Source organism: Aptenodytes forsteri, unplaced genomic scaffold (genome assembly GCF_000699145.1).
Source record: "Aptenodytes forsteri isolate BGI_AS27 unplaced genomic scaffold, ASM69914v1 Scaffold72, whole genome shotgun sequence".
Lineage (NCBI taxonomy): Eukaryota > Metazoa > Chordata > Aves > Sphenisciformes > Spheniscidae > Aptenodytes > Aptenodytes forsteri.
In genome coordinates, this window is record NW_008796193.1 from 8,119,581 (window position 1) to 8,145,905 (window position 26,325).

Consider the following 26,325-nt stretch of genomic DNA (forward strand, 5'->3'; position numbering starts at 1 on the left):
CTAGTCAGAGAATCAAAATTTCTGTGGCAGTATGTGCATTGCTGTTCCTTTAAGGGAAAAATTTGTGTTGAGCGTGTGAAGCGTCTTCAGAGCGCCTGCTAACATTTATTGCACAAGAATAAGCTTTCGCTTCGTACAATGCTGATGGAATCGGGTACCTGCACACACTTGTCGACTAACTTGGACTTCAAAGTTTTGTTTTTCAAAAGCCTTTTGAGGCAAGCTAGTTAACTGCGCTTGCTCTACAACGTGGGTATTGAGAGAGATTTAACCTCAGGCTAGAGAGTCAGAAATTACATATAGGGAACGTGGGCTGGGTGGGGATTACCTGTTTATTGCTTTACCTCAAGGGAAGGTAAATGAGAAGAGCCTGTTTACGCACTGAGCCATTGCAACTATTGCATCTTTTTCCTTTTGGTGCAAGTAAGAACGTCCTAGGGAATGTGGGATTGTGTTTGGAGGACGGGTGGAATTTTAGATAGGCACGTTGCCTGAGGAATGTGCCTTAGTGTTTTGCTATTATGTTACAGTCCAGATAACTCTGAATTCATTTCCCTTATTCTTTCAGCTGTTTTTCAAGATCATAATGCAGCAGAAAAATGAAAAACCATAGAAGACATTTGCTTTGGAAAAGAAGTCAGTTGCTGGCCCAGCCTAGAAAATGGACCACTGGATTTGGGGAGCTTGGGAAATACTGCTTCCAAAAGCAATTTTTCCTAGCTAAGAAGAAAAGACAGAGTGCTCAGCTAATTGTGAGCTTAAATCACAACAAACTGTACAGAAGACTGCAGTGCAGAAGGAAGGCACTTGAGCTCCAAAGGAGGTGGGCTCCTGATGTGCCTCTAAATGCAGAAACCTATCAAAAACCTAGTGTTGAACCATACAGCTTTCCTTACAAAACTACTGAGAGCAAAAGGATCCTGTCCCTATCGCAAAGCCGAAAGCCCATCTGGAGAAGCAGTAAGAAAACTCAACAATGAATCCTTTCAGAGTGAAGATCCTCTGAATGAAGAATTTGAAACTGTTGCTATTCTTAATAGCATCTCTGGCAATATCCATTATGTCTCATGTGGTATGCTGGATGGTGCTGCCTTACCTGTAAGGAGAGGTGGTTTTGTGTGTAGCGGGGAGGAGAGCAATAATGGTGAGGGCAACACAGTCCTAGTAGTTTTAACAACTATAAAAGGAAATGCTGTTGCAAAGGGAGTGGAATGGAACTTGTGGCCCCTTGACAACTATAAAGAGGTCCAAATTTAACCATCATACTGTAAAAAAGAGATCTTTATTTATGATGCATAAGAAACTTTCTATGGTTAGGTTTCGGTATAGAATTATAAAATCCCCGGAACTTCGAGCAAGAGGCAAAACCTGCAAATTGAGAAAAATCAAGCCAAGGTGGGTGGAGAAAGTTACGAGGGACCACCAAGAGACGTTCCAGCGGGATTTTGAAAGTGGATTGTGTAATTGGCTTTCCTACTGGAAATCTAAAAGTAACCGTCTTTGGAACCGGTACAGCTTATCAGATATGAACAATAATACACCCAAATCTTTAGGTGAGGAGAACGAAATATGTGCACCTGAGATCTGCTGTACGCAGGATGCATTACCGTGTGCTGAGCCGTGTTCTGAGGAGCCAGAATCTGGAGGGCAGGATGGCAGTGTGGATGCTGTCCTGCCAGAACTGCATGCTAGAGCGTCTCCGGAGGCAGAGACCTTGCACCAGGTGGAGACCAACGGGGCTCTGGCAGAGGATCATTGCTCTGACGTTTTTGTCTCTGTGACAGGAAAAGAAATTGCTGTTTCAGGTCAAGATGACGCAGAATCTAATGAGGTTGTGGGTGTAGATGGAACGATACTGTTGCAATCCTCCTTGCAGGATTCTGATGTCGATGATAATTTTGCAAATGGACCTTTATCCATGGAGCTGGCACAAAATGAGGACAGCTCTAGCCAAATGGAAGTAGAGGGCTCCTTAAACATGGACATTTTTAGTGCAAAGTTACTAGATCACCCTTATTGTAAAAGTCCTCTTGAGGAGCCTTCACCAGAAAGCACAGGACTAAAATCAGGAACTCGGAAGGGAGGCAAAAGGATCAGTCAGAAAGCTTCCCGGGTGGCTGATGAGCAGTTGGCAACGTGGCTTTGTGGTATATCTTTTACATATCTTAGGGCTTCCAGGAGTTCCTGAAAACTGCTGGATGTATCTTGGAGTTTACATGTTGCGTCAATTCCTTTATTAAAATGGTTTCTTATTGTGAATTGTAACGGGTGCTTAGCATAACACTTAACGAAATGAGGCTGCAAAGAGGAGAGCTGCATGAAGGAAGGACAAATCAATGCCTATCTGACAAGCTATTTTGAGGGATAGTTGAATGGTGCCTCTGCTTCTTTTGTTTTAGAGAATACAATGTAATTTAATTGGAATCTTTGTGGAAAATTGTTGATGGACATTTTAAATGTCTTTGATCATGTGGTTTCAGAAGATGATATGGGGTTAAAACTTCCAATTTTTTAAATGGTTGACAATTATTACTCTTAACTTGGTTTTTGAAAATCCTTAGTGTTCTAAGGACTTCCTTCCAGCCTTATCCTCTCTTCTCTTGCTGTCTTAGCCTGAAACTAAATCACTTAATGAATCTCAGGTTTTAATAGCCAAGTATTGTTCATTGTCACTTAGTTTTCTCTACAGTTGTTCATAAAGTAGGCTTAATGAATCTTATTAGACAATATTTTTTAAAAAGACAAGACTAGTCTTAGCAAAGGTTCAGCAAAAAGGCTTTGGGATTTTTTTACTCAATGCTGAGCATGCAGTATTTGATAGTTTCTCTAAAGAGGAACATGGTAAAAATAGTAATCGGTGTCTTATTTATGTATAGCAGCATACTATACACATAGCAAGGAGCAGTAAGCTAACACGTTGTGCCACCTAGTACCATTAATATAATGTTAAGTTCAGTGGTGTTCTGATAACTGAAGTCTTCCTTTGGAGAAATTGGCTTCATAGATTCCAATAAACCCGAAGCTGGAGTCAACTAGTGTTAAAGGGATTGTTTGAAGTTTGTCGTGCTCTGATTTTTCTGCCTGCCTTTTTGTCCTTCGATTTTGCAATTGATTCTCTAAAGCAAAATGTGAAGAAGGAGACGTTGAACCTCAAAAGATGATTTAGCTTTCCATATCCACAAGTTAGTGTGGGATGTGTTTCTCTATGACTGGCTTTACATGATCCAGCAAGGACCAGGCACTGTGAGAAATTGAGAGAAACTGTGGTACCACAGTGAACAGACCACTTCTGCAATGGAGTTTTAAAGTTTGTCCAGCAGAAAAAGGGACGTAATCCTTCTGTAACAGTCAAGAACCAAGATTGTATCAGAGTGGCAAAGGTTAAAGTTTTGTGGTCTGATAGGCAGTCATGTTCTTGTTCATGGGAGGCCTGAATAACTTAAAAAAAATAAAATTAAAAAGGCAGACAGCAAATGCACTGAACTTTCCCACACTTGACAATTTTAAGAGAATTCTTACCTAGCTTCTGAATGAAAGTAGGTGAGATCAGTTTCCATTTTCTTCAGTTGAGGGTTCCTCTCTGAGGATTGAAGCCAAGTCTACACTACATACTTACTCATACTGACAGTATAGTGCTTCTGAGTTTTCTCAGCTGAAAAGAATTTTAATTTTTGTATAACTATGTACAGAAGTTCTTGTCTGTTCAGGAGTGTTGTTAATTATTAACTGCACCCTAAAAGATACTGCTAACCTGGCAAGAGTTGCTAGGGTAGATGCATGAAGGAGATGTAAGTGTTATGGATGCTCTCGAGTTTTGAATTTCTCTGTAGCAGCTGAACTCAGATGTTAATGGGCTGCAATATTTAGTGCATTCTGATGCGCTATTAGGCGTCAAACAGAGCTCCATGGTAAATCCTGTTCGTGATGGGTGTCTGATCTGAACCAGGTTTGAACTTTGTGTTTTCCTCCTTCAGTTATGCAGTTACACCAGCCTGAGTGAGGTCAGAGTCTTAGCTAGAGGTCTCTTGGAGCTCTGCTACTGTTGTAACTACGAGAACAATCCTTCCTCTGTGTGTATGAACAAAAAGCTTTTAAAAATTTTATGTGTTAAAAGAGAATAAGGTACACTTACATCCCCATACATCTTCTATCTAGACTTCTAGCCAGAGTGAGAAATATCCTCCCTGTCACAGTCTGCTAAGATGTAAGGGATAAAAGTTTAGGCAAATGTGTGGCAGAGTTGCAAGGAAGGATATCTTCCCATGAAGAATTCTTCCTTCTTGTCTGATCTCGCTCTTCAATCCTCCCTTCTGTCGCACATCCAGGTGTACTTCTTGCTATATCTTCACTGCCTTTCTCATCTCTTGGTGTTTTGTTCTTGGTCTCCTTTCTTTTTTTATTCTTTTCTTACTGCTGTTCTTCTGGCACTTTTTTCTGTCAGGTGTTTCTCTCGTCTTGCTTCTTCCCATCCTGATTTTTGAAAGTTTCCAGGAAATATTGTTAAAGCCTTAGTAAGCAGAGAGCTAAGCATACACTGCACTGTCCAGTGATACTGTCTGCCATCACACCCAGACCTGAGAAGAGTCCTGGAGTTTGGGTTAGTGCAATTTCCCCGGACTCTGATCTCAGATCCAGCTTCCTGTACACAGAACACGTGTTTTCTGTTGCATTTGAAAACTCATTTTCAGAAAGCTGGACAACTTGGTCTTTTTTCTCTTATTCATTAGCAAGTGTTGAAATCCTGTTTTCCATTCTCTTTCATTCTCAAAGTGGTTTTGGATGCCTGGGTGGGATTTATGTCTCCACTGTTTCAGTCTTGTGTCTGAGGAGGGGGAAAGAAAAAAATCTTTCCTAGGTTTTTTAATTCCTCCAGCATCCATCTTTTCATTATTTCCTAGTTAATATCTTTTGTTTCTGGTGTTATGGTTGCCCAGGCAATGGCAGGCTGACATGGCTGTCCATGGCACTTTACATGCCATCCCGAGGATACTAGGGTAAATGAGTTAAACTTGCTGAGAGTCCGTCTGGTGTCTCTTCTGTTTGCTATGGTGGCAGCAGAGGAGCTGAACAGACTGCAAACACTCTGCCAACCAGGGCTGCTTACATTTGAGGAGAGTAATTCTGCATACCGTAAGGACAAGATACTGGGTTTTCAGTGGAAACTGTTGCAGAAACTGATGGCTTTTCATGTTGCAGTAAAATTATTTGAGGTGCTAATTGAAATAAGCAGTGGGATGGATTATCCTCGTAGCACTGGTATAATTAGTTTGATGTAGATATATGTGTACATGGGAAGAGTGGGGTCTGATCTTTCCCTGTAAAGCTGAGTGATCAGATTCCTGCTTTTTTATTTTTGTCCTCCTTCCCCTGCTTTTATTTAATGTCGCCAATTGGAGCTTAGTTTTCTTAAATATATACTTGCCATGTGTGGTGCTGTGTGTTGGTTGGGTGCAGAATGATTGCTGCTCATACTTGGAAGAAATGACTGCTTTATTGGACTAGTGAACTCGGAGGGTTTTTTACATGTTTGCACTTTCATTTTTCTGGTATATTTAAAGGATTCCTAGATGAAGTTATGAAGAAATATGGCAGGGGAGTTCCACTCTGTGAAAAAGATGTCATGGGAAGATTAAAAGAAGTCTTTAATGAAGATTTCTCCCATAGGTGTGTAGCAGTATCAAATTCTAGACTTTGTAAAGGACAAATTGCTTGCATTGCTACTGCACGTTCCACGTCTAACACCTAACAGAACAGAAGTCCATTTGATATGACCTTGACTTATTTTTTTTCTACTTTTTCAATCCTGTTTCAGAAAACCTTTTATCACCAGGGAAATCATGAAGTATCGGGAAAAACATCCAAAAACCTCCACTTGCAATTTCCGGGTCTTCTATAATAAGCACATGCTAGATATGGATGATTTAGCTACACTGGAAGGCCAGAACTGGCTGAATGACCAGGTCAGAGATGCTTGGTGTTTATGTGCTTCCTTACCCCTTTCTAGCCCATTTATATTAGGATATCAGTTGTTCAACTTCTGCTATGTTATAGGTGGACTATCCTTACTTTACACTTGAGAAGTAAAAGAAGTGGTGAGCAGCTTTTACAATGGCAGGTGCAATAATAGTGGTTACAAGTCTGGAAGACAGGAGGTGTCACAACTAAACTGTTTCCTTTTGAAGAAATGATGCTGCACTATTTGAGAAAATAGTGGCTACCCATATAGGTTTTAGCATCTCCCTCCATCCCCAAGCTTGAGCAGATTACAAGAACAGCGGAGTGAAGCAGCAAACTGTGGCCCACAGCCAAAAAACCGAGAAGGCTGCAGTGCCCAGGGCATGCACCAGTAGACTTCAATTGAATTAAACTGCGTTTCAGATTGAGGCAGACTTCAAGCAGCCAGTTACAGTCTCTCTCCGGGCCGACCACTATTAGTTCCAGAGTGCTTGTCCTTCAGACTACAGCAAAATGTTACTATAATTGCTCACCTCCTTAGTGCTGTTTTAAGTGTGAAGGGTCCTACGTTTTATGGGAACTTGTGCATTTGAGTTTTACAAAATTATTCTGTACATATTCAAATATTTACTAACTCTTACAGATAATTAACATGTATGGTGAACTCATAATGGATGCGGTCCCTGAAAAGGTGAGGGGTTTTGTTATTATGCAAATGTACCTAATGAGAGATTGAGAGGGAAGGGTGAAACATTGAATATTTCAGATACAGAATTGAGATTTAGCTCAATGATGTTCTGAGTGGTTCCGTTATAATTTGTTGCTATCTGCTGCTCAAATTTTCTTCCTTTCCTGTGCTAAAATACAGCTTTCAGTGCTGTTGCTCTTGTTTCAGGAACTTATTGGATTAGCTCTGCAGGTGGTCTCTGGTAGCTTGATGTTACTGATGTACCTGTAGAAGACAGGTGCCCTGTTTTCGCCCATCCTACTCTCCTTTCCCACCTAGAGGTTCCTGTCTCCAGCTTATCTGCTCCTTAAGTGCTTTATCCATGCCCTTGCTCACCAGTCTGGTGTTTCAGCTGAAATTTCTGATGAAGATGGATTTCTGCTGAGACGACAAACCATGAATGGTAGCATCTGAACCATGCACATGTGCTGCTTGCACTCACCCACCTGCCCCCCTCGCAGCTATGGGGGCCGTAACAGCTCAAACTGTGTCAGATGCCTGCCTGGTGAATGTGAATTAATGCAGAGCTGCTTGGTTCCTCGGCAGTATTGACTCTGCAGGACTCTTTGGTTTGTGCATCCTCAACAGAATGCTTACTGCTTTCCAACTGGAGTGTCTAAATGTTGGTGGCAGTTGAAAAAAAGAAAGGGAAAAAAAAAAAAAACCAAAAAAAACCCCCCCCCCCCCCCCTTCTGTGACTACATTTGCAGCAGTGGCAATTATAAAAAGCCATCTGTTTAGTAGTAGAGCCGAACAATTTTCAGGTGAGACCACAAAGGAAAAACCAAACAAAGCCATTTTTAGATGAGCTCTGCAGAACGTAAGCTCATAAGAAAGAGCGTTATTGCTTTGATTGGTGGTGATGGTGATTCTTCATTAGTATTCTCTGTACTTCCCGAGTGTGTGCTAGGGTTGTGGTATTGGAGATTGTATCTGTTTGCTTGTGTCTGCTTTTTCTTCATAGTGTATAATTGAAATCCTCATGGGAGATTTTGTGCTGGTACCTCAAAATGTGGTTTTGAAGTCTGTTGGCATAGCTAATGGGTGTTAGACTGTGTTTTCAAATGCTGAATTTTCTAACTTTCTTCAAGTAATAACTCAAGCCTTCTACCACCTCTACGCTAGCAGAATTATTAAAAACAGATGTTGCAGATTTCCATTTGTATTAATCTGTTCCTGTAATTGCAAGAAGCTAAGCACAGGGAATAATAGTGTTAACCTGGAGCTAAACAATTTTTTTTTTAACATAAGCCTGTGTTGTTTTTGCCATAAATGTAGGGTTTTACTTACAAAATGGATGTGGTATAACTTAAAAATGCTTTTAAATAGCAGAATATTGTTTTTGTCTGGAGCTGGTCATAGTAGTTGAATACAAATGACCATGTTGTTGGATTAAATCTCGTAACTTTTTTTTTTTTTGAGTCTCAGCTTCCAGCAACTAAAAAGAGAAGTTACTCCCTTCTCCCCCACCCCCACTTTGCCAGTCCAGTGTTCTCTTCCTTAATCCCTGTAAAGAAAACAAAAACTGTAACTCCTTATCCTGGTGTTTTTCTCCCAAGTCCGTCCCCAACAAAAAATTAAACATAATATGCCTGGAGATATAAAGTGTAAATATAAATGCTGCAGTGGCTCACATCATATATTATAGGGAAATAAGGCTTGCTTTATTTGCTTGCTGAAAAACAGCAGCAGCTTAGGCTTGGTAAAGTCTCTGTTTGTCCCTGCTGGGGTTCTGTTTCTAAACCTGCGTTAAATATTGCCTCATTGCAAGTTGTTTTGTATAAATTATCCTGGGGGAAGGGGAATGACTGTGCGTGAAGATTTCTGTGCTCATTCCTCCTCTCTCTCTTTTTTCAGGTTCATTTCTTTAACAGCTTTTTTCATAGACAGCTCGTAACCAAAGGATATAATGGGGTAAAACGATGGACTAAAAAGGTATCCTTTAACTCCGTGTCATCAGTACTCTGGTTCTCTTGGGCCGGGTTGAATCATTACCTTGAAACTGGGTTACAAGGTGTTACCTGCAAAGGATGGGTTTGCAAAGGAGCTATACAAAGTGGGGAGAGGTTAATAAAAATAGTAAGGCGGCACTATTCAAGTTAGTATGGTTATGTTGTGAAAATGTACTTTGAATGGCTTCATCATTGGTAGTAGGTTATCTCTTTGTGGATGTTCATGCATGCTGTTAGTTTAGCTGCAAGAAATGTCTCTCAGTGCTCCTGACAGTGCCAGGTACGCTAATCTACAGGAGGGCAGACTTAATTCTGCTTCTTGCTTTTATCTCAAACTGGGATCCTTTGATAAAATCAAATTGTTACTCCTGGGTAACACATACAGGTACTAGAAAGCAGAAATTAGAGACGCATAGTTAATAAGCCAAACTGCTGTTCGCGTGACAAGAACAGAATTCACCTTGCTTTCCAGAACCCGTACCAGATCGTGGGTTGTGACATTTTCTGAGGTAGCTAATACAAAGAGCAGTGCTCTCTTTTTTTTTTTTTTTTTCTGTGAACATTTGTCCTTTCTAATATGGGAGATGAGGCAAGACTAATCAAGGACCATGTTTGAATGTATGATCTTTCTGTAGAAGCACTTAAATAGCACACATCTGTGAAATGCTAGAGATGAACTCATTATCCAAATATAAAATCTATTCATATAATTTATTAAAATCTCTTTAGAGAGAGACTGAATGTTGGTGCTTAATATTCCCAGATTTTTTTTTTAATGTTCTTTTTCTCCAGCAACCCAAGTTTTGCAAAAACCCCAAAAGTGAAGATAGATCCTGAAAGCAGAACCTGTATTCATGTTGCTGCTGAGGAGGGACCAGATGAGAGCAGGACAGTTGTTTAGACATTTACACTTAAATTTCTGAAGAATCTCTAAAGCAAGGATGAGAACTGAGCAGTTTTTATTGGAAGGATTCAGTAGACTGCTTCGCCCTGCAATATGCAATTAAGGGGAACTTGTTTCTGCTTTTTAAACACACCAGAGTATTGTACCAGGTTTTATAAGTGTGCTTTCCTGGGATACAGCAGGTCAGAGCCTAGAAGGACGTGTTCTTCTGCATCTAGCTGCAGTGGTTTCAAAGCTCCTGTTCGTGTCTGTCCCTTCTGGCCACTGATCAGATTGGCACTCCTGCTCTGATCCACTGTCGTGTCAGCTAGCTGACTCTGCACTGTCTCGGTGAAGCAAATCTAGGTTGCCACCATTCTTTCTGTACATCAGGTCTTAACTAAAGACCCTTCCAGCTTTTGGCTGCCTCTTTCCACTCTTCTGCTACAGGTTTGCATGCCTGCAGCAATCCCACAGCACGGGTCACATGAGGACCCTTGAGTTTAGCATGGCTCTGCTGTTGCTGGACATCACAGAAGGCGTAGTTCACTTATCTTATTCCAGTTTTCCTTTGTGGGCTCAGCTTGCTGCTGGCTGACATCTCTTTGCTTCTCTCCAAGAATGATGGATCGTTGTGTAGCAAGTGTGCTGTAATCTGGTCAGGAAGCAGTTTCTGCAGGTGGGAGCAGGGATCGTCGATGCTTGTGACAATCAAAGCACTGTTGTAGCAAGGCTCTGCTGATAACTGCTATGAATGCTCAGACCTTTTTGTGCCTTCAGCTTCCCACTGTTACTCAAAAAATACACTTTTCTTTCCTACAAACGACCTGCCTTTACCAGTAATGCAGCAATTACATACTGTTCAAATTGCACAGTGCTTAAAAAAAAAAAAGCAGCATAGAAATCTTCCCACAGGATGAGTTCATTTAGTTCAGTATTCTAATTTTGCTTATTTTTCTGGACTGTACCACCAAAAACCCAGCAATTAGACAACCATTTCAAGAGGAGCTGGGAGAAGGAAGATCATGAAAGGCCCTTCCAAAAGCATAAGGGCTCATCTGCCACACAGACACCGGGGGTGTTGTATCTGATCTACTTGTTCTGTACTTTAAGACCTTCTCCCTTGTTTGCTTGCCTGTGACCACAGTACATCTGCTACAAAGTGAAGTTCAAGAAAGGATGGATCTGCTCTGTCTTCACCCCCTCCTTTCCTCTGCTCACCAAAGCATTGTGCACTCCTCTGCCTTCCTCTGACAAGTCGCAGAGCCTGTGTTACGGCAGAGGGAGTCAAACTGCACCAGCTTGCTGGCTTTGTGGGGTGTTTGTAATCATAACTGCTTCATCTGTCACCTATCCATGATGCAGCTCTGATAGAAATCAGTGGCGTTCATACTGCAAGAGTGTCATTACTGAAGATACGTGGCTAACCCAAATTGCAGCTCAGCTGTATTACCATTATTACTTAAGAAATCCCACTTTGACGCAGATGTTAAAGTGCAACGTGAGCAGGCTTTTGCCACAAATACAGTGGTGACTAACTCTGGTACTGTACAATGGTCCTTAGCCACTTTCTGGGCTGTAATTGTATTTTTGTGCCTGCTAAAAAGTTATGTATGAGATGAACGTAAGGAATGTGCTGAAAGAGTGGAGGGGGCAAAAGAAGACTTAAGTTATGGGGTGGCGGAGAGGAGACTTAGATACAATTAATATCTTGCTTTGGTGTGTTGTGCCTGTGGAATTGTCTCTAATGTATATCATTGTTCTTGCCAGGTGGACTTGTTCAAAAAGACTCTCCTGTTAATTCCTATTCACCTGGAAGTCCACTGGTCCCTCATTACTGTGAACATCCCCAATCGAATTATTTCATTTTATGATTCCCAAGGCATTCATTTTAAGTTTTGTGTAGAGGTAAGAGTGACAGCTGTGTCTGCAAAGTTTGAACTGTTTTCTTAAACAAACCACCCCCCTTTTCTGTTCAGCCTTAAACTTTAAACACCGTGTGTCTGTTGTTGTCCTGCCATGTATAAAATGAGAATCAGCTTGTCCTGCTGAGGAGTTTGAAGTACAGACCTCGAGGGTCACACCAGAGCTGGGAGTTGAGGTCAGATTGCCTATTGCCTAATTAGCCTGACCGTGTAATTGGCACACCTTTTGTGGCTCTGTCTTGTCACTCCCACAAAAAGCAGGGGCTCAAAGTCAAGTGCCATAGGGAAGCAGACTGGCCAGAAGGAGAGTAAAGACGGCTCTTTCAACTGCTAAGGGACTCGTGTTTAGGAAATGATAAATTGCGGTCCTTTTTGAGGGAGGTTGCCTGGGTGAGAGAACAGGACTGAAGATGCTGTAGTGCTGCCCAGTGGGGTTTACGCGTTTCTGTGCTATTAGCAGCATGTGGCCTTTTTCTTCTGTCTGCATTGGTACGGGGTGCGTACTCTGATTATAACCCAGCAACCTTTCGAAGCTGCAACCTGAACGCTGGAGTTAAATTATCAGTCTTCCTGTAAAAAACAGCCAGAAAATTTTTGCTGGGACTAGCAAATTGTAATGACCCTCTTAGAAAAGCTAATTTTGTCAACTTAATTGCTTGCTTGATGCAGCAGCCCTCTACTTTTAACTGTGTGTAGTTGTTGGCTTACAGAAGAGTAGTAATCATTGTACCCAGGAGAGTTCCCAGCTAGGACTTCTGAATGAAGATACTAGTTTCCTGCTAGCATTTGCTGAGGATGAAGCTAATGTTTGTTCTGGGAGCAAGAGACCTCATGCTCTCCAGCTTCTGAACTTGCAGCCTAAACCAGGGGTCCCTCCCAGCAGCCCTACAGTCTCTCCTGCACTCTTGCAATGTGGCATCTCCCATCCCGCTCCAGGCAAGGCATTTGCACTTAAATGTCTCACAAACATGAGACGCTTTTATTCCTGCCCTTTCTAGGGGAAGGGGGGCCAATACTCAAAACTCCACTGTGATCCACCCACTAAGGCGAATGTTAGTGTGCTGGAGTGTGTTTAAATTGTGTTTTAAACCACCAGCCTGTTTACAGAGAAATAGAAGGATTTGCTTAACCCAAGACCATAGGCTCATTTATCTTGCTTCCTTCTCTTCGCTTGTGTCAGACTATTTTTTCCTGAATGTCACTAAAACTCTCCCTGGAGCTTTGTTGATTAGCTGCAGAACTCAAAACATTTTGTATTGAGACTCAGGCAGGAAAATGCTATCATATTGAGTGTAAGGGCCTTGGTGTCAGGCAAGTAAGCCAGGAGAGAACACATGCCAGACTGCACTGTGTGTCTCTGCATGTCTGAGAGCACTCTGACTCTGTGCCAGAGTGCCACAGCTAGTCTAGTATTAAGTATACCAGTGTACAGTGGGGCTGAGGGGTGTTAAAGCTCCCCTTGATAGACCAAGAAGAGCCTTGATGGTAGAAGGCACAGTACCCACTACAGTTCATCTCTTTACCTCTAGATCTGAGCGCAGCTCCTAATGCTTAATGCCTACCTGAAATTTGTCCTCATTGTTAAAAGGATACCAGCAAAGATGCGAATGTCTCTCTCCTGTTCTTTAGCTGGTGAATAATACTGTTGCTTTTTTTTCCTTTCCTTTTTAAAGAACATTCGAAAGTATTTGCTGACTGAAGCAAAAGAGAAGAATCGCCCCGAGTTTCTTCAGGGTTGGCAGACTGCTGTGACAAAGGTAAATGGCAGCACTTTGACTGCACTGACTTCCTGGGAGACTTTAGGAGGCTGCTTCTAAACCCATATATTTGTACAAGTAGTAAATTGTTTTATGCTGACCATGTGAAGGGTGGTAGGAGTGACACAGGTGGTTACACATGGGAATTAGAGCTCTGATGCTCATTCAGCTCCCACCAGATCTTTAATACTTTCTGCAAGTGACTTGGTGATCTGAGCCTAATCTCTGGACGATTAAATATCCGTGCAGCAAAACCTGTAGCTGGTGCCCATTTCGGCACAAGGTTGAGGACTGAATGAGCTGGAGACTCAGCTTTCTGACTTCTCCCGAAAGGACTGTTCTGAACTATGCCAAATGGATGGGGTTTGGTGAGGGAGGGAACAGGCTAATGCTGCTACTGCCTATATTTTCTATTTGCTGTGGATAGAGGGCTTTGGTCTCCAGGGCTGTTTGTGGCACATTGCATTTGATCACAAGTAAACGAAGTCTGACAATAAAAGGGAATAACTTGTGTGCAGTGTAAATGAGAGAAAATATGATTTTTGTAGCCATCCCATAATGGCTCCAAAGGTATAAAACAGGTCATTGCACGCTAGACATACTCCCAACAGCTCCCTCCTCGCACAGGTTTATTTTTAGATGCTGATACAATGATGAAATGATTCCTCTCTGCACTCATGCACACCCTGTGCAGTCAGAGTTCGTTCTGCATTCTGTGAGGTAGAAGATCTGGGAGTTGAGGAAAAATAATTACTTTTCCTCTTCAAGTGCCAGAGACATAGCAGCACTAGTGAGTGGGACTTTTTAGTTCCACATACCAAAATTGAGCATGTTTGAAGAAATAATGAAGGTTGAAAGTTATCACTTGAGACTGCCTTGCTCAGGTCTGTCACCTGACAATGTACCACTCTTCATGTTCTTTGAGATCCTTTGGTGTGGCTGGGGGAGGAAAGCTACTGCTGGTAGCGTGGATGCTGAGCGTAATCTTCCTCTAGGCCTGTGTGACTTTGCTGGTATAGTTTGGTCCTGTGTAAAGCAGATAATGTTGTACAAACATTTATTTAAACTAATTGAGAAGCTGTTCTGTGTAGGTCACTAAAAGAAAATAAACTTGAAAAAAAGATTTGTAATTTGTTTTCTGTCCTCCACTATATATTTTTCTAAATGTTAGGTGTTATTCTAACAAGGTGTTAAGTGTCACCTTGCAAAAGTTGGGATCAGAATAAGTAATTACAACTCCAGTTTCTAGTCCTGCAGAAAAGCTAGCTCTGAGAACGAGATACCAGATCATTTTGCCGAATTTCCTTTTGGACTTTAAGCAGGACTTAGAGAATAAAAGGATAAGTAAAGATCTAACATGTCCCTTCTTGTTTCTTTTCCTTTTAGTGCATTCCACAACAGAAAAATGACAGTGACTGTGGGGTTTTTGTGCTCCAGGTAAGAGTACTGCTTTTTAAAAATCAGTGGCCTGTATCGTTCATATAGTAAATGTCCTTTTTTTCAATCAAGCCTTTTCCTTTTCCTCAGTACTGCAAGTGCCTCGCCTTAGACCAGCCTTTTCAGTTCTCCCAGGAAGATATGCCCCGAGTGAGAAAAAGGATTTACAAGGAGCTGTGTGAACGCCAGCTAATAGACTAATAAAATGCAACCAACCTAATTTCTCTGGCATTTTTGACAAGTTGCAGCTGGTGTTTGTGTACTTGAATTTCTGAAAACTTCAGTGAATTTTGAGCGAATCTCAGCTGAGTGGTGTGGCCACTGTTGTTACCTCAATTTTTTGACAAGCTCTTTAACTGGCAGAACATTACAGACCTGCCATAAAATATTCCTTATGTCAGTTTGGTTCTCTTATGTTCTTTCCTGTATTTAATATTTATTGTCTCAGCATGCATATAGGCAAAGCATGCAACTAAACCCATAAAACTGTAGATTTGGTGCACCTTTGAGATGTAGCTAGAAATGACAAATACAGGTGATTTTGTCTGGAAACATAAAGATGCATGATATGTTTTCTGATGCAATAATGCTTTGAATGTATCAAAAAAAAAATCAATGCCATAAAAAGAACAGCTAGAACCTATTTGATAGCTCCATTGTCCCTGTTGTGGCTATATAATACTGAATTACCACTTTTTAGGGTGGCTAAACTCATCTACAGATTTAATTTGTGGAGACCCCTTTTTTAAATAGTTCAAGTTGCTAATAAAGTTTGTTCTGTTAACATTTATCCAGCTGTCATTATCAGCCTCTCCCTATAGATAAAAAGCAGCCTTTGCACAAATAAAGCTTCAGCACTTGTCTGTATAATAAAAAGTACAAAGGTGTTCAGTCACAGATTGATGGTATGTTCCTATATGCTGCAGAAGTCTCCATGATGTGTTTATTAAGGAGAATTATAAAGCTGGCCCTGAAGAGTCACAACTTGGATACTAAGATAAACTCCTTGGCTGTAACTGTTTAAATCTCAGATGGCTTTGACTAATTTTTCAGTTCCACAATATGCAGTGAAATGTACCATTTCGGCATCTCTCCCTTCAGCTCTGTCTTCAAATGAACTCCCTTCAAGCTTGTCGTGTTTAACCTCCCATTGGCTTTTGCCTTTGTTCAAATATAAATTAATTCATTTCTGCTGCATCCGCTGTTTGATTGTCTCAAACGTCTCTAGTTTTGTTTGCGTTCAGTAGCACCGAGGGGTCTGGTTGGGAATAATAGCACTTCTGGTGGGTGATACACAAACACAACAAGATTATGTCATTCTGCTCCAGTGGGGCGGGAGGCTGGGAGTCCAGCACTAAACTTTGCCATGCTGTTGCACTGGACAGGGATAAGTGAGAGCAGTGAATCTTGAGGCTTTTGGGTTTTGCCTTGATCTGTAAACTGTGATGTGCTCCTTGCTGAAGAGAGCTAGTTTTGTTTGAAGAGACTGTTGTATGGGACTGCTACACCAGAAAATGTCGTCGCTGTGTTTTTCTGCCAGATAAAGGAGTGAGCCCAGAGGAAAACTATTTTTAATGCTAAACATCATCTGTTGCACAGCTTCACTTTGTGTCTGTCCGTAGCCCTGACTTCTGATGGAGGAAAACCACACTGAGTTCCCTGTCTTGCAAATTAATTCAGGCTTGAGCTAAGCCAGGTGCAAATCCGTCCTAGATTATGGGAGGGAGCAGGGAGAAGCGAGAGTGCGCCAAGTGCAGTCCGGATGGGAGATGGAAGCGTGTGCACGCTGTGTTGTGCTAGAGAAGGAGGTCCTGCAGTATCCTTGTGTGTTCCCACTTCCCCTTGTTGGCAGCTGGCAAGGACTGGCTTAATTTAGCAAGATAAGGAAGGTCTTAAGCACTTGCTTAGATAATTTAAACGAGGAACTTATTGAATCAGAAAGAACATTAAGACCCAGACTGGCTAAACATACGTTTGCCCATTGTATGGTGCAGAGCACCCCACAGCATGTGGTTTCTCGGTGTTTCCCTGAAGCGTTACTGATACAAACAGCAGCACCTTCTTGGGGCGAGTGACTGTGAGCAGTGGAGGGTGACGTCCATGAAAATTGAAACTTGGGATTTAGTTTCTCATGTGCTAGGGTAGAACGTGTAAGCCAGTGCTGCCATTCTTGTCGTCTTTCTGTACTGCTATCACATGAATGGTACAAATACTTAATGCTGCCATGTGGTGGGACCAGCTGAACTGATCCACGTTAAAACTAACCCAGCCAAAAGGCTGCTGTTAACCCAGAGGACAGAGGAGTTCTCGATGTAACTTGTCACTGAATGTGTATACCAGCGTGAACAGAGGGAGAATTGGGTGGCCAGGAGGAGACATGAAAGCAGTGCCAGCTTTGGATGCATGCAAGTGAAGCTATATCCTCAAGAAAGGCTCCCTGCAGAAAGAGAGTGAAATACAGAAAGGGAACTGCATAAGCAAGCTGCCTTTATTTTCAGGACTTAAGCTATTTGGTAAGGAAGCTTGAAAAGTGTGCTGTGACAGTGTACCAGCCTGGGAGACTCAGTGCCTCCAAGGAAGACCTTTATTTTTTGTGGAAGTTGCCTCGTTGATGGATATTTTTTCACTGCATCAGAATGTGTTGGAGCACTGGACCACAGGTAGTCCTTTCCTGAAGCTTGGTGCCTACTACTGGTTGATACTACTGGTTGACTCCTCCTCTATAGGAGAGACTGGGAGGAGTCTTTAATTGTGATCCCTTTATCAGTGGCATCAGTAAAAGGACAGTATTTCTGTAAACTTTGTGTTTAACGGGAACATGGATGCTTTGAAGCAAGTGCATATGTGTACCAGATCATTTGAGGGAAGTGGGGCTTGCATTTGAATCTGCTGCCTCGTGAACTGAGGAACAGGGTGGGGAAATACGCATGTTGGAAAGTACTTCTTATGTGCTTTCTTGTCATCTAGACGTTTGCTGACAAGTGTTCCACTTGGTTATGGGGCAGTACAGAGGAGTTGCACTTGAGTCTCCAGCTGTGAACACACCAGTGAGAGGCCTCTGTAAAAAAAAGGAGGGGAAATTGAAAACAGAGCTAATGTAAGCAAAGTATGTTGGTGCAGGGTTGAAATTAATCACAGGCAGTCAGAATCTCAGGCTCTGTAATGGTGTATTCTGTGAAACTGGACTAATTAACTCCTCCTTGAGAATGTCTTTGATGCCTTAAAGGAGATGGACTCCATAATCTGTAGTCATTTTACCAGTTCTTAAAACATTCAGAACTATATAGAGCGTTGTTATTATGAGAGGCACGTTTATGTGGATGTAGTTATGGCTGTTAGCAATTCCATTAATGTGATCTTCAGAATTTCATAAATTACTCTGAACTGGTTTGGCTGATGCTTAAATTTCACAACTTGTTCCAAAGAGATTGTCTTGCTGTGCTCATTTATACAAATAGTCCCGGAACTGGTGAAGCCTCCATCTCGTGCACAACAAATTTAAGCAACCTGAGTTGTAATAAACCTTAAACACAACTGGAAATAAATTATTAGGTTCCATTTTGTTTGCTTTAATCTATAGTTTAAAATGACTGTGCAGCTGATATAAATAAATGCAAAATGTGGCCTTGAATTCTGCAAGGTAAGTAGAGAAATGCCTGTTGCTGAGCTGTTAAATACTTGCAGGATGGAGGCTGGACCTTTGTGCTATCTAACGTGCTGTTGCTCCGTTCTTACCTGGCCCTCTGGAGTGTGAAGGTGATATTTTGAATGTTTCACTTGCACTGATTACTGAGCCAGACAGGCTTGCAGAGTTGCTGGCTTGTGTTGAATCTCTAGCATAATGCTTAGCTTATCTTTACTTTCCCGGAGTTTTGATTGGCATTATCTACTGTAGCATTTATTCAAGTTGATGTGAAAATTTAAACCTTGGGAAGTGACGTAGACTTAAGTCCACCGAGCAACAACTGTGTTTTGTGGGTGTGTTCTTGCATCGAATGAAGCCCATGTTCCTGTGAAGTAATAAAATTGAGTTTTACCAAAAACCCTATTTTCTTTCAGCGGTTTGTTTTCATTTTAATTTTGAAAGCAACTGATGTGATGGTTGAGGGAATGTTTGCAGCAGCTTGTTTTCTATGTTATTAGGAGAAGACTCTCCAGTTGATTAGTTCAATAACTCTGAACTGTACGCTAATGATGCTCTCTGTTCCGTAGCACCGCAGTGATATAACTTACTGTGGTTTGAGCTCTGACAACATACAAGATTGGACATGTCACATATTGCATAAATAAGGGTGGAAATCTTGTGTTAGACACTTTCTACTAAGGTGGCATTTAAAAAAACACACATCTGTCAACAGAATAGGTAGGACTTAAATTGCTTTTCTAGATCAATTGCTTGTTGATTTAGGTATGTAACTATAGAGTGAAACCTTGTCTTTGCTGAATCTTACAAAGCCATACAGCTTGTGAATTTGTGATAATGGAGGGAATGAAGGCTTAGCAAATGTCTCTTTAAGCTATTAATCATGAGACTGGCAACATCATTGTCTTTATTACATTCATAATTTAAAAATCCTATCATGGAGGAGGAAACATGGATGCTTGTTAAATATATTCTTTCAGTGGAAAGTGCTAAGAAACCAGATCGTTAAAATACAGAACCATAAGAGACACTAGAGCCTTGCCAGGAACAATAATTACTATTTATATGTAGTAGGCATTGGGAGGGAAAGAGATGAGCCTGGTTTGCTTGTGCCTGAACTTAATGGATTTTATGAGTAACCAACTAGAAGGATTTGGGGATTGAATTTCGTTTTCAGAGCATGTAATATTACAAACTATAGAGCTAAAAACTGTTGTGAACTGAGTGAAATATCTTGAGAAATCAACTGGTTTGTTGTCTCTCAATACAAGTAAGCAGAACGTGTGCGAAGCAGCTCCTGCTCCTGCCTGAAATTCTGATGAGTTCTTACTCTTAATTTTTGTGTTTGATTTCAGCTTTGCTGGTCACTCACATCTCCCCTAATGCCGCACTTCCTTGAGGTTGCAGACCTTGCCTAATGCTTAGATTACCTGTGGCACTTTACTGGCAACTTTGGGAAGCGGCCGAGAGGAGAAGGGATCAAAAAATCCCTTGGGGTATCAGTTTGCACTGCCTTGTGATAAATGTGTCGTGGGAGGAAGGGCAGGGGGGAAACTGAGCTTTAAATAAGATGTATTTAACTGGATAATGTGGGTCAGGTCATGTTTATGGTACATGAGCTTGATATAGACAAGGAGCCATCTTGTTTATGAAAGCCTTTGGGATGAGTGGGAGAGAAACGGGGGGAAGAGATGCCTTCTGCAGGGACGGTTGCTCTGCTGTGCACATAGGGACGCTATGTCTCGCTTCAAGCCCATGCGGTTTAGATCGACTTAATGCAGGCAGCAACTGCAGCAAAGAAACTCCCTCCATAGCATTCAGCTGAACATCACGTTTTTTAGGACAGTTGTGGCTTGACAATTTATCCTCAGCGTCTCTGACAGCTCCAGCCTATTGAAAAGCAGACAAGCGTGCTTCTGCTGCACTGCAAACACCAGGGCTGCCCGACGGCTCTTACAGATTAAGTCGATTCCAGCTCACCTTTCAGTTCCTGGCTTCTTTGGGGTTTCAGAGTTGAGGGGTTTTTTGTTTTTAAAGAAGTCTGAGGTATAGAGAAGTTCTAAGGTGTATCTTCAATAAGTATATTCCCTTCTCATTCAGGAAACTTGTCTTTGGAGATCTGCTTTCAGTTTTGCATACTGAAATGCTTCTGTTTCTCACGCAATTAGTACAAGGTGGCAATCTTTAAATGCTGCTATTAATGGGCAGAAAGAGACTTCAGGGCTTAATTTTTGGCAGAGTTTTGTTTTGTCCTCTGGTGGACCACACTTCAGATGAATGTTTTTTTTCCTTTAGAACATAAATATAGCTAAAAGATGCTGAAAAGCTTTAGGCTAATAAAATGCAATGCCTTAAATTTATGTCCACTTAGGATTCTTGTAGACACCTGATTGTCCCCAGACAGGACGCCTAGTCTTTAGAAGGGACTGGGATGTACGTGAGAGGATCAGTGCTATTTAGAAAACAGGGAGTGTAGAGGTTCAGTTCCCAAAATCACTATTTGATCATTTTGCCACAACATACGTTAGAAACTGAGCATTTAGGTCCTGGTGGAGTTCTTGGCAGGGCTGTAGCTCACGGCCTTTCGTGTGGCTGTGGGGGTACCCTGGGTGCAGCCTGAGTCAGATGGTTCTTCCCGGGGTACTTTTTGACCACCAGATGTCACGCAAGGACCATCAGAACAGCGTGTGCTGCTGCGTGCTCCAGCTCCCGGCTCATGGATTGACCAAGCCATGATGCCTTCTGGTTGCGTGTCGCCTGCCACGTTGGTTGTTGTCTTCTCACACGTTTCTCAGCAAAGTCTGCACCGCACTTGCAAAAAGAATGCGTATGTTAAAACAAACGCCCCCCCCGCCCCTCCACCTGGCATCAAATCCACTGAAAATCCCTCTGTATCAAACATGTAAGTGTTTGGCTCCAGCGTGATTACTCCGGAGTCCCATCAATTTTACAAATTGGCCGAAACATTTTTTGGTAGAGAAGTCTTGCATACCAGAAGTCTTGAGTCTGATCAAACTGCTGCCCTACTATAGATCACGACTGTTATTTCTATAACTCTGTATTACCATGACAAATGCTGGTGGTGGGGGGGAGAAACCACATCAGTAGCAACTTCTGTCTGATTTGTGGTCATATGCTTATAACTTGACATGGGTTTGCAAATAACTAAACAAAACCAGGAATTCGTTTAGGGGGAAAAAACCCCAAAACTCCGAAAAACTGCTGCATCAAATATCTTGTGTGGAGAGTCTGACTTGCTCATAATTTGGATCTTTTAATGGAAAATGGTTCAGAGCAGGAATGGGAACCGGTTGCCCTCTGTTAGGCAGTTGGGGCTGTGCTGTGGCTGGCAATGGAAAATTTCAGAGCAGGAATGGGAACCGGTTGCCCTCTGTTAGGCAGTTGGGGCTGTGCTGTGGCTCTGATTGGAATTTTTATTTAATTGCTAGTGGCTGCTCAGGCTTTATCCTAAATTTAGTAACATTCAGTGCTTCTTTTTCTCTGTAATACCTTTATAAATTCCATAATCTGATCTCTAATTTTAAAGCCATCTGTCATTTTTTGAGCTGTATATTTTCCAGCTTTAAATGTCTTGTTGAAGGAAAATTTAAATTCAAGGCCTACTGAAAATGCATTTTTCTTTAAATTATTCATCGGTCAAAATGTCTTTGAACTTGTGCTTGTGTAGCTGGTGAGGCTAGGGGGGCAGATGGTGGGGTGGGATACCTGGTTAGTCCTTGCACCGATGCTATATACATGCACTGCTCGGCTTGGCTGCCGAGTCCCACGACAGCAGTGGGAGCTTGCTGCATCGACACCCCACCCTGGGACCATGTCCCCTGTCTGGCACATGCTGTCCTGTTCACTAGGTGGCATTGCTTCCTAGTCTAAAAGTTTCTAAATTCTTCATTAATTATGCTAATCCACGTGGTGGACGGAAAGTGAACTGCACTGCGATAGTTTTGCCCTTGTATGCTTTTTATTCCGTCTGCTTTGCTGATGGGATTTCTTGGGTTGACAGACCTGCAGCATCCTCATCCCAGCTGGTGAAGTTCTGGGTCTAGGGAAGGCTTTGGCTTGGAAACCTTCAAAGAGCCCGTTGGGAAAACACTGCACATACTGACCTTGCTGTTGGTAGCCAGCTCCGTGGTCCCAAATCCATCAAAGTCATTGCCCTCCTCAAGTTACTGAGCTGGTTTATCACCTTTACCAAAAAATGTTAAGGTAACATACTTGCTGCGTGGGGTAGCTGGAGCGGGGTTGGTGAAGTCTTGCCTGTCCTAGAGTGGGAACTAAGTGTGGTGACGTGGGGATCCTTTCCAACATCTGACCAACCATGGAGGCAGTAGGAGAGCAAGGTGCTCTGGACAGTAGTGAGCTACTGCCCATCACTTGGGTGTTTTGATGGAAATTTGTTCATTTGTTTCCCAGGTAGCCCTGTTATTTTACATTCTTCTGCCCTTCTCTGCCTTCCTCCCTCCTCCTCCTCCTTCTCCTCTTAGCATTAATGATCAGATCAGTCAGTTAAGGGCTGAAACACAGTGGGTTTAAGACACCTGTCTGTTGCCAATGGGAATTAACTGGAGCCTTTGGTAGGCTTTAAAATGAGGAGAGGAATTTTGGCTTTACATGCTCATTTTAGTACCAGGAATGCTTGGTTTGTCCATGGGATACATCAAGAAGGAGGACGGCAAGGTCTCTGTAAGGTGCAGCTCTCACCTCCGTAGGTGCCAGGCCCCGGGTGTGTGAAGTTGCAGGAACCTGCCAGGCTGAGAACTGCCAAAGCTGCTGGAGGCGACAGATGCAGAGCGTGGCTGAGAGCAGGGTGCTGCCCTCCGAGGAAGGTGGTGGTGCCACTTCCCAGCCGTTATGTAAGGACCTTCCACCCCTAAATTTCAAGAGTACTTCTCAGCTTGCAGTATTGATGCTCTCTTCCCTTTGCAAACCGTGGAGGTGTAACCTCTGAGTTTAGACCTCCTGAGGCAGCTCAGTTCTGAGCTGGGCAGGACAGTCGTGTCTCGCCTGATGCTGGAGCCACACTGGGCTCAAGCGTACCCTCGCCTTGCTCTGATGAAAAGACAAGACAAAGTAGTTTTTGAACATAACTTTTCATGAACGAGCAAGACAAAAATAAATGTAAATTGAGGATCCTGATTCTCATGTGTATTTTATTAAAAACTGCAGTTGTTCATTCTTGCTGTGTAGTATAATTGCTAAAACATGATTTGTAACCAAATATAGCTGCTTGCATTAAATATGGCACTGCTTCTTACTAGGGAGGATGATATGGTAAAGGAATGCTCATTTAAACAATTACATAGTTCAATTTTTGTATTCAAAACCTTAGCTTTTTCACTTTTAAAAAAGTGAACGTAACCTTTAGATGTTTTTTAACTTTAATTTTGTTGAACTGCACTTGGATGAAGAATGGCGTGCAATTAAAATAAACAATATACTTTTAAAACTGGTTAAATACAGAAATGAAGCTTGTCAAACCATGTTTTGCATTTCTAAGTGATGGAGTAAAAGGTAATGACTGTGACAGATTCTGGTCACAACAGGACAAGGATGCCTTTCATCAGGTGTCCAGGGCCTCTGTAATCATGGAGAGGATTTCCAAAAGTCACTTATGAGAGACCAAGGGCTTACGTTTACTGGTTTAGTACCTACAGCTTTTTGAAATGGTTCGTGTGGCTTTTTTTCCTCTGAAATTCTAGAATTTGTAGCTCTTATCCTTCCATAGTGGACTCAGATTTGCTGGGTGAGCAAGGACGGGAAGGCTCCCTGGTTTCCCAATTCCTTCTGAGCTGGCGTGGGTGAAGATCACCTTGCCCTACACTTGGTAGCTGGACTGGAAACTGGTGGCATTAGGAGATGAGCTTTCTGTGTGACAATATGTGCAGAGATTTACACTGAAGTATATAAATTCATCCTTTGTTCCAGTCGAAAGACTGACATGATGTTTTAGTGTGCGACACAACGCACTTAAGTAACCAAAGTGTTAGCTATATTCTAAAGTTTTCTGGTTTTGTAACCCGTTAAAAATCCCACATCCCTGAAACCGTGATGACTGAGGAGCGAAGACAGCACATCTCTATTTAGGTAGTAGATTACACTCTAAGTTTTTGCCTTGGTGCGTGCTGTTGCATTCAACTTTAGAAACAGGTTATTTTTTAAAAAGGACATGTGAATGTTTGACTCAAATCACCTGAAGTTAGGCTTTTTTTAAAATCTAGTTCTCAGTGACCTGAGAGAAGACACTGAAGGCTGCAAGTTGGTTGCTGTTGTGCTATACATGGCACGGTTCCCAAACCTCCTCGTTTCTCTCTTGCCCTCAGCTGAAGGTTTAAACATTTGCTGGCTGAAGCTCGGTGTCGACTAGAGAGCCAATGTGTTGTGGCGGTCCTAGAGTGCAGGAGAATGCCTTTCCAGACCTCTTCTCTGAGGTTTCCCAGGGACTTCAAGAGCCAGTCGTCTGTCCGCATCTTTAATTCCTAAGGACCCCTCTTGTGAGAGCTAGATATAAGCTGTTTCAGAGATGTGTCTAAAAAATCAATAGTCCTGGAAAAGAGTAAACAAGTTCCCTCTGATTTGAGATGAACGCCTCCAAGAGCCTGCGAATGGCTCTGGGGTGGACCATCAAAACCATCCTCAGCCCCACACCAGCGCCAGAGTTTTCATCTGTGGAAAAAGAACAATGACGTTTAATTTGAAATGCTCTGAGGAGAGGATAACTCTTAAAATTAGAATTTTTTAGTCAGTGGAAAGTCTTGTATAGTTTCAAGCTTATCTAAACAAAAACATTGAGTTTGGTTAGGTGTCTCCAAAGCCACACTTCTGAAAGCTCATTCAACAAAATGCTTAAAGATTTTATTTCTGTCCCAAAGGTGAAAGAAAACAACTTGAAAATGTCAGAAATGTTGTTACCTGACGAGCTCTATTTTTTGTAAGGTCAAGAAAAAATGATGGATACTGTAACAAGTGCTTGTGCTGTTGCCTTTTAAAATATATATGTGATGCTCAAGTTCATAAATGTAGCGTGTGCCTTTCAGAAGCTAAAAAACAGCAGCGGAAAGCAGGAGTCCTTGGTCTGTTCCTCCTTGTTTCTTCTGAAATCGATTTTTGTTTTAAGTTCTTCTGGTGTAAATAATTTTAATGAAAAGGAGAAAATTGCTAGGTGGAGTTTATCATCTGGAATATATAGGCTTAGATGGTTTCTTGAAATACAGAAGACAGGTGAGCAGAGCTCTGAGTGCCCTGGAGAAATAGTACCAAAGCCTTTAAAAAGAAATTTTAAAAAAAAAAAACAACAAACCAGTTGTCATCCTGCAAGTAGGCTGACCTGGTGCAACTCCAAGTGAGAGGGTTGGGGCCGTTGTGGTTCAGACATCGCACAGCCAGGTTGTACCCGAGTGTTCGATAGCTGTTGCAGCTGAACCGCAGGAAGGCGGCGGGCGTGAGGCTGCAGCTGTGCTCTCTGGCCGTGGGAGATGCTGCAGGGGCCAGACCCCTTTCTCGCAGCCCTCTAAGCGGGGGACCAAGCGTGGGCTTAATCCTCCCCACTTCATTTTCTCAAAACTGTGATCCCAAGAGATGGGGGAAGCACGTGTTTGTGGAGGGGAGGGGGAATAAGGGGACTTGAGCAAGGTCATGACCCATCCCATGGGGATGTCCAAATATTACAGGTCCTGCTCAGCAGAGTATTTGTGTTTGGCCGTAAATTAATCCGATCCCTTGCTTGGATCAGGTCGCCTGTTCAAAGAAATTTCTTCTATAAAGCATCTTTCTAATGGGGCTGGGTGAAATGGTGCTTTGGGTGATTTCAGGGTGATACACCCAAACTCCTGCCCTAATCAGCAGGGACCGAGTTAGTTGTCAGACATGGTGTCTCTGGGAGAAAGGGTTCTTGGGAAAGCGAGGATGCTGAGCCTGTAACGTCATTACTGTTGCCTGCCCTCCTGGGCAGGGGCAGATGATCCTGTCCCTGCCCCAGGACTGGGTGAAATTAGAGACAGCTTTTCTTCTCTTAACTCATAACTTAACAGC

The 26,325-nt window shown here is 42.3% G+C and overlaps 1 protein-coding gene across 4 annotated transcripts; it reads left to right on the forward strand.

The window, feature by feature from the left end:
• Window positions 1-507: 507 nt before the first annotated feature.
• SENP5 (SUMO1/sentrin specific peptidase 5) lies at window positions 508-17,706 on the forward strand. Of its 4 annotated transcripts, none has more exons than XM_009288061.2 (9): window positions 508-2,147; window positions 5,559-5,664; window positions 5,813-5,960; window positions 6,599-6,646; window positions 8,540-8,617; window positions 11,288-11,425; window positions 13,116-13,199; window positions 14,586-14,636; window positions 14,727-17,706. In XM_009288061.2, the coding sequence occupies exons 1-9, from the start codon at window positions 1,190-1,192 to the stop codon at window positions 14,835-14,837; spliced, it is 1,722 nt and encodes a 573-aa protein (XP_009286336.1). In that variant the 5' UTR covers window positions 508-1,189; the 3' UTR covers window positions 14,838-17,706. The 4 variants fall into 4 exon arrangements, with proteins under 4 accessions (XP_009286336.1, XP_019329882.1, XP_009286338.1 ...); XM_019474337.1 differs by having other exon boundaries at window positions 508-1,144; XM_009288063.2 differs by having other exon boundaries at window positions 573-960.
• The last annotated feature ends 8,619 nt before the right edge of the window (window positions 17,707-26,325 follow it).

Bases quoted from the DNA above. Each gene is read 5' to 3' on its own strand.
- SENP5 (XM_009288061.2), top strand. From the start codon at position 1,190: ATGCTGTTGCAAAGGGAGTGGAATGGAACTTGTGGCCCCTTGACAACT. The intron at 6,647-8,539 runs GTGAGGGGTTTT...CTCTTTTTTCAG, and splicing joins TGGATGCGGTCCCTGAAAAG to GTTCATTTCTTTAACAGCTT. The intron at 8,618-11,287 runs GTATCCTTTAAC...TGTTCTTGCCAG, and splicing joins TAAAACGATGGACTAAAAAG to GTGGACTTGTTCAAAAAGAC.